The 16,987-nt window shown below is 50.7% G+C and overlaps 2 protein-coding genes across 2 annotated transcripts; both read left to right on the plus strand.

Moving 5' to 3' along the window:
- Window positions 1-1,193: 1,193 nt before the first annotated feature.
- lrp12 (low density lipoprotein receptor-related protein 12) lies at window positions 1,194-12,309 on the plus strand. The gene is made up of 9 exons (XM_084696430.1): window positions 1,194-2,388; window positions 5,823-5,879; window positions 6,313-6,448; window positions 7,245-7,447; window positions 7,762-8,198; window positions 8,441-8,635; window positions 8,978-9,447; window positions 9,536-9,668; window positions 9,998-12,309. The coding sequence occupies exons 1-9, from the start codon at window positions 2,316-2,318 to the stop codon at window positions 10,988-10,990; spliced, it is 2,697 nt and encodes an 898-aa protein (XP_084552556.1). The 5' UTR covers window positions 1,194-2,315; the 3' UTR covers window positions 10,991-12,309.
- Window positions 12,310-13,728: 1,419 nt separating this feature from the next.
- Window positions 13,729-15,753, plus strand: LOC146295054 (cysteine-rich venom protein-like). Its single transcript, XM_084696748.1, has 6 exons — window positions 13,729-13,839; window positions 14,060-14,150; window positions 14,610-14,752; window positions 14,870-14,958; window positions 15,183-15,265; window positions 15,517-15,753. Exons 1-6 carry the CDS (start codon window positions 13,729-13,731, stop codon window positions 15,651-15,653), a joined length of 654 nt encoding a protein of 217 aa, XP_084552874.1. The 3' UTR covers window positions 15,654-15,753.
- Window positions 15,754-16,987: the final 1,234 nt, after the last annotated feature.

The raw sequence follows: 16,987 nt of genomic DNA on the forward strand, positions 1-16,987 counted from the left end.
CGCATGGGAGTGTGTGTGTGTGTGTCTGTGTCTGTTTATGTGCAGCCTTTGTGTGTGCGGAGTCTTTGTGTGAGTGTGCACGTGTATGTGTGTGTGTATGCGTGTCTAACCTGTGTATGTTTGTGTGGCAAATGCAGATGTGTGTATGTGAGCGTGCAGCCTTTGTGTGTGTGTGTGTGTGTGCGCGTGTGCTTCATGACACATCTGCCAAGTTCGGCAAGTGCTGTTGTGACATCACACATTCACATGGAGGAAGAGAGGGAGGCCACACCCCCTTCCAGCCTCTCTTCCAAAATCCTCCCTCCCCCTGTGCATCCCCCCCCCCCCCCTCACGCCCTGTCCACACCCCTGAGCAGATGGAGCTGGAAGCCTTTCAGTCAGCGTGTGTGTGCGTGTGCATAATGTGTGTGTGTGTGAGAGAGAGAGTGAGCGAGCGAGCGAGGAGGCAACAGCCGTTTGAGGGTTGAACAATGACAATGGAGAGCCAGTAACAATGCTTCAACAGGCTGTCGCTCCAGCATGAAGGTGCATACCTTATGTTCTGTCTGCTATCCAAACCATGCAGCTACATGTCCTGTGTTATGTCTGGTATAAGAACTATTTCAAAACACGTCTAGTGTACTGTATGACATAGCAACCATATACCATGAATCAACATGTTTGGGCATCTCTTGACAGATTGGGAAATGATCAAATCAAACCTCTTGTAGCCTACTCTTTTTTTCGTATAGCAAGAATGAGTTTGTGTGGTTAAGGTCACTTTGTATTTCAGTCCTGTCTCGTATAACCTCCTGAATTGTTATAATCAGTTCAGTTCTCCAAATATGAAACTATCTTTTAATCTCAACCTTTCACTGTTACTTCATCCGATTACTTTCAACTCAATTTTTTGGCCAAGAAAGACATTATGACATTATGTTTTGTTATATAAAACATAAATGTTCAGTTACATAAGAGCCTAGGGTTCACACATACATACACACAGATAACCTTTGAAATCGAGCAGAGTGAAATTATCGCCTGAATGATTGTTTCATAAATGTTCCTCGGTGAGAGGAATAAAACACCCAATGCAATCAGGCGCTCCATGATTTGTTTTTCGTTTTTCATCGGTCTTGGGTCTTATTATGGCCCAAGCGTCGCAGACATTAATAGAAACATCCCGTACGCGTGTCTGACGTCGTGCGACCTATCACCCCCCGTAATTATGGAAAGGCGGAGTGAAAGGAGGAAAGCCAGCCACAGGGGGAGGAAGATATCCCGGCTGTAGATCACAACACTCAGATCAGCCAACGCGTCGCTGGGGCTGTCCAAGTACATCCAGCCAAGGCCCTTACGACTGGGCTTATGATACCGTTTCCGTTATTTTGGACTTTGACGAGAAGGAAACGATGCTTTAACCGGCAATGCGGTAACGGTTAGTTAGCACTGACATTTCACGGATACTTTTCTCAGGGATGTTTTGGTAGATCTGCCTGTGCGTTGGAGGCTAACGGCCGCTAGCTAACGGTAGATCAGCTTGAACAGTAGAACGGCTTGAGCTACCGGGGGCTGTGTAGGCGTCTTTTTAAGTGTTTTGGGGCCCTACTGTATACATGCGATATTTGCTACTTACAGTTTAGAACAATATACCTGCAATAATAGTTGCAGCGTGATGTAATGCTAACGGTATTTAAATGTTTCATTAGTTTCGAAAACCTAGCAGATAATACACATATTTGCGTTGATCGGACTGACAAAGAGCCCCGTCTTTAGCCTAGCTAGCTCTACAGTTAGCTAGTTAGCATACCAACGAACAACAGTATTGCAAGCTAGTGTACAGCTGCTGTTGCGGTAGCGATGCCTTTTGTCTTGGGCTACGTACTGGCACAATGACACCAGACACAAAGGCTCCGTTGACACCGAGATGGGATCTTATAGGGCACCAAATCGCAGATGTAATTTAGAGGTAGAGTGATTATCGGGTTAGGATTAGATAGATAGCTTGTAGTTGGTAGCCAGCGAGCTATAATATAGTTGTGTTGTTCCTTTTGTTGTTGTTAGAGCTAGCTAAACCACTGCCATCTAGCTAACCAACCTACACAGAGTACTTCAGAGACCGTTCTGTCGCTGTATCTGTTTTTTGCTCATGTCACTATTTTATAGGGAGGACAGAGCTTTCTTTGGACCTTAACTTGATTTGCACACATTGTCGAATTGCTGACCAGTATAGAAACAGTCATCATTTTTAGACCAATTTAGCTACCTACTTAGCTAACGTTTCGGAAACGGCAAGAAATATCAGCTATACCCGTATACGAAACAGAGCTGCTATTATGGCCCGTACACTCGCCTCTGAAAGGACCGTATCATGGACAGCGCTAACCACGGTTATATTCATATTCATTGGTAAGTATAACATACTCCCATACTGTGATACTCACCTGAGAAAAATGATACTACACACACACTCAGAACCGGATGATTATGTGAATCAGCCTATCACTGCCCTCTATCCCAGACGTCAACAACGAGAGTCAAACACATCCAGATACATTCAAATTATACAATTTATAGCATTTTGTATCATGCAGTTTATACAGGTGGTCTGATGCGTTAAGTTCAGTGAGCTGACTGCGGATAAAGAGGTCATACGTTCGAATCATCCATGTTGATTTGGATCAATAACAGCTAAATAAACAGTGTTATTACAAAGGAACACAGCATGAACCGTTGTCCGAGTGACTGTGATAGCCAGGCCAGCTGGAGATGAGTGTGTGTGTGTGTGTGTGTGTGTGTGTGGGGGGGGGGGGGGGGGGGGGTTGAGACTGTCGCCGTGTCGTCCACATCTGTTTCCCTCTGTTGATGTAGCAGTGCGTCTGGATTGGTGAAGAGGTCCTGTCATGTGATGGTTAATTAACTCCATTAACCCAGGGTCACTGCTGTATCAACACTTGAGCATGTGAAGGGCCTTTAAACTGCAGTTGATATGATCCTTATATGTTATTGCTGCACTGTAGTTGCACTGGGACTGGTAGCTTACATGTGGTTACTTTGCGTTGTGGCTAGTTAATGCATATCGTTCCTCGACTAGCTGCCAAAATACTGTTGGAACAATCCACTTCTGGTCCTTAATTTTCTGCTGTACTGTCTACGGGCACAATGTATGTCGCTTTAGATAAACCTGTCCCCAGTGTGTGTTTGAATGAGGACAGGCGTTGTCCCTGGTGTGTGTGTGTGTGTGTGTGTGTGTGAGTGAGGCCAGGTTTGGTCCCTGGTGAGTGTGTGTGTGTGTGAGTGAGTGAGGCCAGGTGTGGTCCCAGGTGAGTGTGTGTGTGTGTGAGTGAGTGAGGCCAGGTGTGGTCCCTGGTGAGTGTGTGTGTGTGTGTGTGAGTGAGTGAGGCCAGGTGTGGTCCCTGGTGAGTGTGTGTGTGTGTGAGTGAGTGAGGCCAGGTGTGGTCCCTGGTGAGTGTGAGGCCAGTGTAGTCCATGGTGTCATCTCTGACTTCCATGTTCAGTCCTCCAAGATATTATGGCAGTGGAGGACTTTGTGCCGGCTTGTGAAATCTTGTGTATTGTTAGTTTGTTTACTTTGTTTCCTGGTACTAGACTGCCTGCTGACTGGAGGGAATAGCCAGCATAAAGAATGTCCTGTGTGTGTCTGTCTGTGTGTGTGTGTGTCTAGTCAAGCATGGTGTGTGTGCATGCCAAGGCAGTTTTTTCCACTGGTCTCCCTCCCCATGTATAATTTACAGTCAGCTGCTACTGTAGAGCAATCATCCGTGGGAAGAAGAGTGGAGAGGTGAGGGGGGGTCGGGGGTTGGGGGGGGGGTAGGACTGAAGGGCAGGAGTGGTGGTGTGAGAGGGAGAGTGGAAGAGAGAAGGGGGCATGGGTGAGGAGAATGAGAGGAGTAGGACACTGTCCATGTATCCTACCCTGCTCCCCCCCCTGCTTCTCCCTGGTCCCCCCCTGCCCCCCGCCCCCCCCTCCTCCCTGCCTCCCCACTGGGCTTTCAAACATTCCTACATCTGTTGTATGTCAGCTGTGAATAGGGAATTAGCCCCTGCCCCCCCCCCCCCCTCCCCTGGCCCCCAGGACTAGATGTTCTTAATATGGGGACAGAGAGGTTCAGAGGCCATCAAAACATTGCCCCGCCCCCCCCCCCCCCTCCTCCGCAAGAAGGAGTTGTTAATCATCTAAGTTAATGCCAAAGTGAATGCCTTTGTAACCTCTGTTCCATCCACAACCAGTGTGCATAGTGTCCTGTCAATACAGTTGAGTTGATTCATTGGTCAACTCATGGCCAGAACTTTCCCCTCCATTCTTCAGGGGGAAAGGGCCCCCTGTAGAGGAGCAGGGGTTAGCTCACAGCTAACCAGGGGGTGAGCTCACAGCTAATCCGGCCATGGAAAACAGATGCTGGTGCTAATGCTAGCTGGAAGTTGCCAGCCTACTCTTATCACCTCTGTAACGGATAGTGTTTGTTTGCTGTCTCTCCCCAGTGAAAACGAGGACAGAAGGGTTGTTGTTGCTCTGCTCCGTTCACCCTCAGGTGAACATTCAGTCTCAGACCTCCAGTCCAAGGCCCTGTGGTTACCATAGGAACCCGCCTTGTGTAGAGGGGCTCAGAGAAGCGTTGAAGTGTGAGATTTTTTCATGCTCAGCTGCTAGCGAAGAGGCTAGGACTGGTCTGGCCCGACTTCTGTCTGTCTGTCTGTCTCTCTCTGTCTCTCTCTCTCTGTCTCTCTCTGTCCTCCTCAGTCTCGCGCTTTTTCATCCCTCATTTCTTCTCTCTTCTCTCACTCGTTTGTCTCTCACTGTTTCTATATTGCCATGTTAGAGAAAGCAAACATACTATACTGTACAAAACGTGCATGTACATCTACACATAGCGCTCTCTCTTTTCTCGTTCTTTCTCTTCCCTACCCCCCCCCCCCCCCCCCCTCTGTCCTCGTGGGGGATGGAGGGTGCTGATTCGTGGCAGGTTCACATCACAGGTCTCTGTTAGAACATGTCACAGGGCTAGGCTGTTACCATGCGGCTCAGTTCACACACACACACACACGCTCATGCACCACACACTCATAAACACACTGACACTCATACACACACACACACACACAGTGCAGGCTAATAACAAGGCAGAGGACGTGTGAATCGAGCTGAAGCTCTGCACAGCAGGCTTTGATGCTGTCCCTCAGCCCGGGGCAGGACCCGTTCATGACGGGTCCCAGTGTCAGTGTGGCTCTTCCTCCTGTCTCCGCGCTACAGAGTCCTCGGGCTTCTCGTGTTCTCCAGCTGTAATTACACCCTCCTCACCTTGGGGGAGGGAGGCAGGGAACAGAGGGAGGCAGGGAAAAGAGGGAGGGAGGCAGGGAACAGAGGGAGACAGGGAACAGAGGGTGGGAGGCAGGGAAGGGAGGGAGGCAGAGAACAGAGGGAGGCAGGGAGGCAGGGAACAGAGGGAGGGAGGCAGGGAACAGAGAGAGGCAGGGAACAGAGGGAGGCAGGGAGGCAGGGAACAGAGGGAGGCAGGGAACAGAGGGAGGCAGGGAAGGAAGAATGTGTGACCCTGGTCCTGGGTTCTGACTCCAGCTGTGCTGACAGGGTCAGACAGGATGGAAGGATGAACCCAGGAAGCAATTGTAGCCATCCAAGCCACTGGGTCACTGTGGACTTCAAGCATTAACCCACACTACCCAGAACACAAACTAACACAAACCCAGAATTCACACTGGCTTGTTATTTACAGCAAAGACAGCTGTATTTGGTTTACAATCAACTCACTATATGAACTACTTTTCAGAAATGAACACCTTCCTCACTCATTTGTGTTGTGCAGGTTCTGCAGTGGGCTCCCAGCACAGTGACAATGTCTACGTATCAGGGATCAGCAACGGTGAGTTCACAACCGCACGCCTAGCCTTCTGTGGTGCCGGTAACAGTTAGCTACACTACAGCACCAGTTAGCTGTGGTACCAGCTAACTATTGTACCAGTTAGCTAGAGTATCAGTTAACTGTGGTACCAGCTAGCTAGAGTATCAGTTAACTAAAGTAGCAGTTAACCATGGTACCAGTTAACTGTGTTACCAGTTAGCTATAGTACCACTTAGCTAAGGTAGCAGTTGGTAACTGTGGTACTGCTTTGTAGTTTGCTATTGCCTCCGCTTGCTTGGAACCATCATGGACGGCCTACCTAAAACCCTCAGTGTACCAGAGTGACAGTTCCGTGTCGACGAGAAGAGCCGGTAGTCAGTCACACCTCGTTTTTTGTCATGATCCCTTAGCTATGCTCTGGTGCTAACGTGTGTGTGTGTGTGTGTGTGAGCAGCCTGCGGGGAGGTGCCGGAGCAGCTGCGGTCCTCCAGCGGAGTGATCACCACCCCAGGATGGCCCTTTGAATACCCCTCCAGGACCAACTGCACCTGGAACATCAGAGCCAACCCCGGAGAGATCATCACCATCAGGTACCCTCTCTCTCCTCCTCCTCGTCTCCCCCTACCCTCTCTTCCTCCTCTCGTCTTCTTCTTCGACTTCCCCTCACGTCCTCTCCTTCTCATTTCCTCCTCCCTGTCCTGTCCTCTCTCTTCTCTCCTCTCACGATCAGTCGGTCCTCACTCCGTTCTGAAGAGCCCTCTCACAGCAGCTCCTTGTGGCTCCAGCCTCGCACTGTCTGTCGACATACACACACACACACACACACACACACACACCACACATGCTCACACGCGCGTACGCAAACCGCGTTTGTGTTTTTTCTACCTATTGTTATTGTTTTAGAAGTGGTTTTGTTTATCATTGTGATGAGGCACAGACACGCCAACAACCTCCTCTGGTCACTTCCACTCTGTGTCCATGGTTACCGACACAGAAATAGCCTCTTGTGGCCGTGCTCCCGCCGGAATTAGATGGATGCCTTTGCTTAAACAAACCTATGTCCAAATAGGGTCATGACTCTGAGAGACCGTTTGTTAGGGGTGTTTTCGAGAGCAGATCCATGCGTTCTTGGGTTGATCGTCCTGTATAGCCACATCCACGTGTGCTGGTATGAACGGATCGTCCTGTGTGGGGGTCCCATGGGCGGCACTCTGCTCGTTGTGTCGTTGAGCGGCAGAACTTGCGCTGACCTCCGTTTCTCTTCCACCTCCTCTCGTCCTCCGCCTCTCTTTGATCTGCGTCCTCTTCTCTCATCTCTGTTCCTCCTCCCCCTCCTCCCTATTCCTCCTCCCCTTCACCTCATTCCTCTTCGTCGTCCTCCTGCAGTTTCCAGGACTTTGAACTGCAGAGTTCTCGGCGCTGCGTTCAGGACTGGCTCTCCATCGGCAGCTACAAGAACCTGGACGGGTTCCGAGCCTGCGGTTCCACCGTGCCCGCCCCCTACATCTCCTCCCAGGACCACGTGTGGGTCAAGTTCCACTCCGACGACAGCCTCACCGCCAAGGGCTTCCGGCTCACCTACATCACTGGTAGGAGGGGTGGGGGAGGCCTGGGGGGGTGGATGGATGAATGGGTACTACATTTGGGGGCTGGGGGGCTGGGGAGCTGGAGGGCTGGGGGGAGGGATGGAGAACCCGGGTCATGGTATTCCTGGCGTCATGGTCCATCACACTTAACATGGTGTGTGTGTTTTCTCTGTGTATGTGTGTGTTCTCTCTGTGTGTGTGTTCTCTCTGTGTGTGTGTTCTGTGTGTGTGTGTTCTCTCTGTGTGTGTGTGTTCTCTGTTTGTGTGTGTTCTGTGTGTGTGTGTTCTCTCTGTGTCCTCCGCGCCCGTCCCCCCAGGGCGCCCCGAGGAGTCGGGCTGCGACTCGGACCAGTTCCACTGCTCCAACGGGAAGTGCGTCCCGGACTCGTGGCGGTGCAACGCCATGGACGAGTGTGGCGACAACTCGGACGAGGAGCTGTGCTCCCGGGCCAACCCCTCCGCCACCTTCTCCTTCCAGCCCTGCGCCTTCAACCAGTTCCCCTGCCTGTCCCGCTACACGCGCGTCTACACCTGCCTCCCCGAGTCGCTCAAGTGCGACGGCAGCATCGACTGCCAGGACCTGGGCGACGAGATCGACTGCGACGTGCCCACCTGCGGCGAGTGGCTGAGGAACTTCTACGGGACGTTCAGCTCGCCCAACTACCCCGACTTCTACCCGCCGGGGAGCAACTGCACCTGGCTGATCGACACGGGCGACCACCGCAAGGTCATCCTGCGCTTCACCGACTTCAAGGTGCGCTCGCGGCCCGGGGAGGAGGGGTCACCGTGGGGTCAGGGGGAGGGGTCATGTGGGGTCAGGTGGAGGGGTTACCGTGGGAACAGGGGGAGGGGTCATGTGGTAATTTAACCCTCAGACACTGGGATGACAGGTCAACAAGTACTGTGACTACATAGACGAGGGTCAGGGTTAGAAGGTAGGGTCATTGTGATATTGTGACTTATCGTGTATGTGTGTGTGTGTGTGTGTGTGTGCAGCTGGACGGTACAGGGTACGGGGACTATGTGAAGGTGTATGACGGTCTGGAGGAGAACCCTCGCCGGCTGCTCCGCGTCCTCACCGCCTTCGACTCCCGCGCCCCCGTCGCCGTGGTAGCGTCGTCAGGGCAACTCAGGGTCCACTTCTACGCCGACAAGATCAACGCCGCCCGCGGCTTCAACGTCACCTACCAGGTCTGACCCCGCTCTCCTCTCTCTCTCTCTTTCTCCCTCCATCTCCATCTCTCCATCTCTCCTGTCCGAACTTGTCATGAGTCAGTGACCTGGTCTGACTCTGTCCATCTCACCCCTCCTAACGCCATCCTCTCCATCCATCCTTCTCTCCCTCCATCTCTCCTTCATGCCACCCTCGCCTCTCTCTCTCCATCCATCCTCGATTTTTCCCCTCCATCCATCCATCTTTCCCTCCCTCCCTCCCACCCCCTCTCTCTCCTTTCCTGACTTCCCGTGTGTCATACACATGATCCGAATCCTTTTTGGCTCCTTATCGCTTCTCTACCCCCCCCCCCCCCCCAGGTGGAGGGCTTCTGCCTGCCGTGGGAGGTGCCGTGCGGGGGCAACTGGGGCTGCTACACGGAGCAGCAGCGCTGCGACGGCTACTGGCACTGCCCCAACGGGCGCGACGAGCTCAACTGCTCGGCGTGCCAGGACGACGAGTTCCCGTGCTCGCGCAACGGCGCCTGCTACCCACGCTCGGACCGCTGCAACTACCAGAACCGCTGCCCCAACGGCTCCGACGAGAAGAACTGCTTCTTCTGCCAGCCGGGCAACTTCCACTGCAAGAACAACCGCTGCGTGTTCGAGAGCTGGGTGTGCGACGCGCAGGACGACTGCGGCGACGGCAGCGACGAGGAGAGCTGCCCGGTGATCGTGCCCACGCGCGTCATCACGGCCGCCGTCATCGGCAGCCTGATCTGCGGCCTGCTGCTGGTCATCGCCCTGGGGTGCACCTGCAAGCTGTACTCGCTGAGGATGTTTGAGCGCAGGTGCGTGCCGCGCCGCCCGACCGACGACGGTAGATTTGCGTGTCCGAAATGTCCCACGCGTCTGACGCGCCCGGGTTGGTTGTTGCAGGTCGTTCGAGACCCAGCTGTCCCGCGTGGAGGCGGAGCTGCTGAGGAGAGAGGCTCCGCCCTCGTACGGTCAGCTGATCGCCCAGGGACTCATCCCCCCTGTGGAGGACTTCCCCGTCTGCTCCGGCAACCAGGTACACACCTCCCGCACCCCATCCTCTCTCCTTCCTCCATCCCTTCCCTCTTTCTCTCACACCCCTCCTCTCCTTTTTTCACCCCTACATCACTTCTCCCTCTCCTTCGTTCTTCCTCTCCTCTGCATCTCTCCTCCTCTCGTCTGTCCTACATCCATCCCTCCTCCCCATCCTTCCTCTCCTCTTCTACATCCTCTCCTCTAATTCTACATCTCGCTCCTCTCTAACTACATCACTTGTCTCTCTCTCTCTCTCACTCCCTTTCTCTCTCTCTCTCTCTCTCTGTCTCTCTCTCTCCCTCCCTCTCCTCCATCTCTCCTCTCCTCCAGGCCTCTGTGCTGGAGAACCTGCGCCTGGCCGTGCGCTCCCAGCTGGGCTTCACCTCCATCCGCCTGCCCACCTCCGGCCGCCACGGCAACCTGTGGCGCCGCCTCTTCAACTTCACGCGCTCGCGGCGTTCCGGCTCGCTGGCGCTGGTGTCGTCCGACCCGGAGGACAGCGCGGGGAACACCGGGGGGGGCGGCGCCAGCCCGGCGGAGAGGAGCGGCGCGCACCGAGGCCTGCTGCCGCTGGACTCAGACGACACGGACACGGAGGGCGAGCGGCGCGACGCCAGCGTGGGGGCCGTGGGGGGGGGGCTGGCAGCCCCCCTCCCCCCGAAGACCCCGCCGGCGTCGGCGGTGGAGGCTATCGTCGCCGTCACGGCCAGCTCGGTGGCGCCCGCGGCGCCCGGCCGGGACCGGCGGGAGAGAGAGCGCGAGCGGGAGCGCTCTCGCCCCCTGGTGGTGGTGGACGACCCGCTCGGACCCGAGTCCCCCGGGGGAGGGGGCCCGCCGCGGGCCGCCGTCGCCTCCTCCGGGGCCAGGGGCCTCCAGAGCGCTCGGGGCCTGGTCACGCGCAGCCTGCACTGGGTCCGGGGCCTCTCCCTGGGCCGGGCCCAGAACCCCCACAGCCCCCAGAACCACAGCCCCCTGAGGCAGCTGGAGCATGGGGGGGGAGGGGGCGAGGGAGCGGGGGGGAGCCGGGGGGAGGAGGAGGACGACGTGGAGCTGCTCATCCCCGCCTCCGACCCCGCCTCAGACTCGGACTCCGCCTCCTCCGTCAGCGAGGCCTGCCAGCCGCTGCTGGAGCGCAGGCTCCTCCCCCAGGTGGGGGGCGGGGGGCGGGCGTGCGGGGGGAGGCTGGGCGGGGGGAGGCAGGGGGGCAGGGACGGCCCGTGTGAACACTGCGGGATGGTCCACACGGCCCAGATCCCCGACGCTTGTCTAGAGGCCACAGGGAAGACAGAGAGCAGCGATGACGAGCTCCTGCTGCTGTGTTAGAGCACAGCGCCCCCCGTCCCCCCCTGGTGGCTCCTCGGTGTCATGACATCCCCCTCCTGTGCCCCCTTGGTGGGCTTCCTGCTGTCCTTACCACAAGCTCCTCACCACAAGCTCCTCACCACAGCGCCCTCTGGTGGCTCCGTCCTGTCCTTGCGTCTCCCCCTGGTGATTATTCTAAGTCACTACCCCAACAGTCTGCTGCTTGGCTGGGTTAGCTACCGGCCTGATGCCCCCCTCCCCCCTCCCTCCCCTAGCCTTCCCTCCACCCTGCCCATCGACACAACCTGAGATCTCCCCGCGGTATGCTTGGATCTCTGTCGGTACGACAAATGAACAGGCTGTTTCGGCCGGTACGACGATGAATATCGTCCCCCTTTGGTGCGACTTTAAACACTGTCCCCCTGGGAAACTCGTGGAATCTTTCTGCCCTCCTGACCGTTGTCATGCTTCCTGTATGCTGCTGGTGATGTCACTTCCTGGGAACCGTGACCCCCCCCCCCCCCCCCCCCCCCCCCCCCAACTACCCTATTACATTTATGACTGGCCCATAAGAGGGGCCTGTGTGTGTGTATGTCAGGAGAAGTGTGTGTGTGTGTTGGAAGGGGGGGGGGGGCGTGTTGATCAGGTAAGACAGCCTGTCACTGTCCAGAAGACACACACTAGCAAACACACACCTGCTAACACACACACACCTGCAAACACATCCACCTCTGTAAACACACACCTGCACCCTGCTAGGTACTGGGAGACTGAGGTAGAGATCATGTAGGAGAGAGAAGGTACTGTGTGTCACGTGTCATGTGAGCTGTGATTAACGTGATTGGATAGCTCCTGGCGGGTGCAATTGCACCCTGGACCTCATTGGTCGGTACAGTTCTGCCCTGCTATTTGGGGTTTCTTATTAGTCGGCTTCAACTCCACGGACAGTGTTCCTGCCATTCTGTTGGACGATACCAGCCGGTTTCGTCATGCTTTGTCACGGCAACAAGCTTTTATTTATACAAAACAAAGAGAATAACAGAGTCTGATTCTGAAGACTAAACATTGTGTCACATCATCGAGCGATGTTTGATGTATTTATTGTTTTGTTACTTTTTTGGTAACCTCAATGTTTTGGTACTAAGAAGACTTGTGTGAGTGTGTATATTTATATTTATTATTATTATTATTAATTTCAGTAGCTGTTACTTCTTCTTGGGAGATGCATGTCCAAATTGTCTTGTGCTATTTTTTGTTAAGTGGTACGGTGTTGGAAAAAAATTATATAAACATAACTGTTTACTGCACTAAAGATATGAATAAAACATTCATCCTGCTAATGGGTGTGCGCGTGTGTTTTACATCCCTACAAATTTACATTTAGTCATTTAGCAGACATTCTTATCCAGTGCGACTTACAGTGAGTACAGGGACATTCCCCCCCGAAGTAGGGTGATGTGCCTTGCCCAAGGACACAACGTCATTTTTCACAGCCGGGAATCGAACCGGCAACCTTCTGATTAATAGCCTCATTCACTAACCGCTCAGACATCCAAAAAGGCTGTGTGTTGCTGCTAGTTAAACCAGTCAGACACAGTATCTCAGAACACCGAACACACAAGTACTCAGCTATGGCGAGCTGAAAGGGCCATGGAGAACCTGCCTAAGGAGACTGTCGTGTGACGTCTACTTCTGGATAAGTAGCCTACATCGTCACATCTACTTGTGGATAATTACGTAGTCGCCATACTTTTAAGTACATTTTAGAGTACATTTATACTTCTCCAGCTTTTACCAGTTTATAATTTTTGAGCTTTTTGCAGGGAGCAAAGCAATGTCAGAAGATGACTTGCAGGGCCGGCCCTAGGGTTTTGGGGTCCTAAACTAAAATAGTGCATGAGGCCCTTTTTGATTGGCAAAACACATTTTTGTTTTGGGAGGGGCCCCCAAACACATTTTTAGGTCATTGGGTTGGTCCGGCCCTTCCCTTGCAATTACAATTCCATGTTTGCACCTTCCAACAGGTCTTCAAACGAGTTTGCCGACTTGTTATTGTCCAGAAAGTAACTTATCGGACCAATAATATAGGTTGAGGGAAGGCTTATAAAAGGAGGCTACCAAACGACCACTTGAACAAGAACTGGATCCTTACACAGGTACTGGATCTCTTTCTGCTGCCAAATTCTGCTGGGCAAGTATTACAATCTGGAATTTTAAAAACACCAAGAAAAAAAGGAAGGTCAATGTAAATCCGTATCAGGCCTATTATTATATTATTTTCTATCGTTCGTTAGGTGTCTTCCGCTCTCCAGGACTTCAGGAAACATGTTTTTGCTTGTGATTTGCATCTTGACACTGCATCGAGTTCACTCTGCATGCAACGTGGTGTGTACAGTTTGGTTTGTATAAAAACAATCTTTGAGACACTGAACTAATAATAGAGTGCAAAGAATACGATAGTTGTATGTAACTCATTTGTAAGCAAGTTGTGTTCTGGCTTAACTGGTTATTTTCTTTCATATCCTCTTTTGTCCTAAGCAATCAAGTAAGTGCAACTTATATTCACCAGACTTCACTGTACTCATATCATCATGTACAGAATCTAGAATCATTTATTTTATTGTTTAATTAAACATAAACTGACTAACATGAATTAGCATTCAATGTTGTATTGATCATGTGTTTTATGAAACCCCATACTGGTTATGATTCAATGTAGATTAAGAAATGTTGATGGGCTTTTATATATTAGTGCAAATATGTGTGTAGACATTTGCACAGACAGCACGGCAGTTCAGACGGAAATCCTTGATCAGCATAACACCTTCAGACGAGATGTTCAGCCGACGGCAAGTGACATGCTCAAGATGGTAAGCTTTCATGTCTACAGTCTCATACCAGTCCTTCTGAACCGACGGTGACTTGATTTTCATATCTTTACTCATGTACAAACACAGTTGTGTTTGTCACACAACGGGTCGGTTTGATTTGAATGGGTCCCTATTCAAAAGGTCAACACCAAACGTTACCGACCCATCAAAAAATGACTACATGTAAATGTATCATTTGCATGCTGCATGTACCTTGCAGAGCTGGAGTAAGGAGGCTGCAGCCAGTGCCCAGGCATGGGTTGATACTTGTTCCTTGGCTCATGGTCCACCCAGCAGTCGCATGATTGGAGGTATAACATACAAACATATGACCAACATCTTCGCTCATCTTCTTGGTGTTTTTTTCACTGATATATCTACCCACTCTACAGGGTACTGTATGATTCAAGGTACTCCCAGCTTACCTGCTAACTTATTAATATTTCACTTACATAATGCATATCAATCCTACAGTTGAGTAGCTTGGTAAACAGATGGCTAACTTCACTTATTAGTTGGGCATCTGTCCAGTAGTAAACCAAACGAGGGTTGTCCATAATAAGCGTTGTCGCAGAGATATGATCAACCAATCAGTCCAAACATCAAATCACATGAGCAAAAATTCTGGGACCCCAAAACCTTTCTATAGGCACAGTGTTCCTAGAGTGTGTGCTAACTTATTCCAATACATGTATATATTACATTATTATGTGTATACACTGTACATTTATGTACTTTTGTGTTTCTTTTCTCATTTCCATGATGAACAGACTATGAATGTGGCGAGAACCTCTTCAAATCATCTGAATCAATGAATTGGACGAAAGTTGTCACAGTCTGGCACAGTGAAGTCATGAATTACCAATACCCTAATGGCTCAATCAATCGTCAACCCATTGGTCACTACACACAGGTAACAGCCTTCTGATGAATGCTTGCCAGCCTGTTTGGACTTCATGGACATGTAAAGGGAAGCCTAGACATAAAAAAAACAACCTGCTAGCCCAATGTTGCCTCTCCTTTGATACAGGTAGTGTGGAATAGCTCTTACAAAGTTGGCTGTGGAGTAGCCATGTGTCCAGGCTCAGTCTATTTCTATGGCTGCCAGTATTACAGAGCGTAAGTCACATTTTCGCAAACCTCCACAAGCTGTTTAGAACGTGCACTCTGATCCACATAATACGGCAATGAGTTGATAAGCATATTTTAAACTGACATTTGAAAAGTTATATTTATGTGCAGCACGTGTCAAAACCCCAAATGTAATAACCTCTCATGGGTGTAGAGTAATCAAGCGGGTGCAAGTTATAAGCTAGTGATCCTTTGAATGCTTTCGTTAACAGTGGGAATTTCAAAGGAGTGCAACCATACAAGGTTGGAGCGCCATGTGCCATGTGTCCCAATGCATGTGAAAACAACCTTTGCAGTAAGTTACGATATACATTGTGCAAAAACCTGCCCTATAGTATGATTACCTCATACCCATAGTAATTGAGTAATACTGATATTACTGTATACTATATATTTGTGTATGTTTATATATACTGTATATGTATAAACATACTGTATATATACTGCACATATGATGTGTATGCCATATCTAAATGCACATGAGCTACTATACATATAGACCGTTTGGGAATTTTAAATTAACTTGACTTTCTTGTTTCATTACAGCCAATCCCTGTCCTTACATAAACAAGTATCCCAACTGTGCAGATCTTAAAGCAAAGGCCGGGTGTTCCAACATTTGGGTGTCTGAAAATTGCGCCCCCCTCTGTAAATGCCACAGTGAAATCATTCCAATAGCTTGACAATGGGAAACTCATAAGCGCAGCTAGTCCAGGCAGGGCAATCGGGCAGCGCGCGTCAGTCATCGGGGACGTAAGGCGTCTTACTCCACCTTCCTTCCTCCGCCTACTACCAAACCCATGTTAGCAGTGCATATCCATTGGGCCACGGCCGGTAAGGTGTGCAGACACGCACACACTCCCCGGTTGCTGTATGATCAGTGCTGCTGCCGCCCTCCACCATCCCCTTCTCCCCCATGCTGTCTGTATGGTTAACCATCAGGGGGATTATATCTCTATTGCTCCCTGCCTCATATGTCATGTATGTATGTGTTGCATCGAGGAGGCAGGGAGTGCTTCCCTTAGATCATCCACACTGCCAAAGTTAAATCTACATGTCCATGTCATGTAACAATAAATGCTCAAATCTAATACGTGATTGTCTTGACTGAACTATTTCATGGTCAGTGTATGTCATGTGTTATCACTTTGAAACATTTCAAAGTTGACTTTCTTGTCTTAAAAAAAAAAATCCCCAAAACATTGTTGAATTAAATTAAGTCAGTTTAATATAATTTCCAGATAATATCATGTTCAAGTTGACATAAATACTTTCTTTGATCAAATTATTTTTAGTTATGCAGTGGTTGACTTGAGCACATGATTAACACCTCAAGAATGCAAAAAAAGTTATTGAAGATGTATTGTCAGTTTCATGGACTATTGACTAGTGGAAAGCTATCTGTGCTCTACAAACAATTAGGTTTAATGCTAAGAAAATGGGATGAAAATGAAGTTTTGTTGGGAAAATTGAAGATGTAACACATTTATTCTGTATAAGAATGATTCTGTGTTCAGCATTCCTTGTGTGTAGAGAGGCCTACCCCCAAATCTGAACTTTGGGTAACACTAGGCATATGTAAACAAGCAGACCTGGGCTGCCAACTCGCTCTTACGGGAGAGGCCATAAAAGATGTCTGGCCTTATCCGTGTTGGGTGAATCATGTGGTCAAGCTTACAGGGGTCAAAAGGCACACACACACACACGCAAACACGCATGCCAGGTCTATGCAAGGAGCCAATGAAGAAGAGCCATGGAACATTTGCATGCCTTTGTCTTAACCAATGACTGTAAAGAGCAGGGCTGCTTAAAGAGCTAGCTAGCACAACATGCTAGCAGACAAACTTTGTAGCACAATGGTGTGTGATGTTTTTGTCTCCTTGTGGGCCGGCCGCAAGCAATAAACTTTCTTAAACTTGTTCACTGACTGTGCAATGCTTGATAGATTAATATTTCTGACAAGTTTGCACAAAGAACACTGAACTTAAAATGCAATTTCTGAATTTTAGGATGTATT

This window comes from Hypomesus nipponensis, chromosome 4 (assembly GCF_054491055.1).
Source record: "Hypomesus nipponensis isolate SF chromosome 4, ASM5449105v1, whole genome shotgun sequence".
Taxonomy (NCBI): Eukaryota; Metazoa; Chordata; class Actinopteri; order Osmeriformes; family Osmeridae; genus Hypomesus; species Hypomesus nipponensis.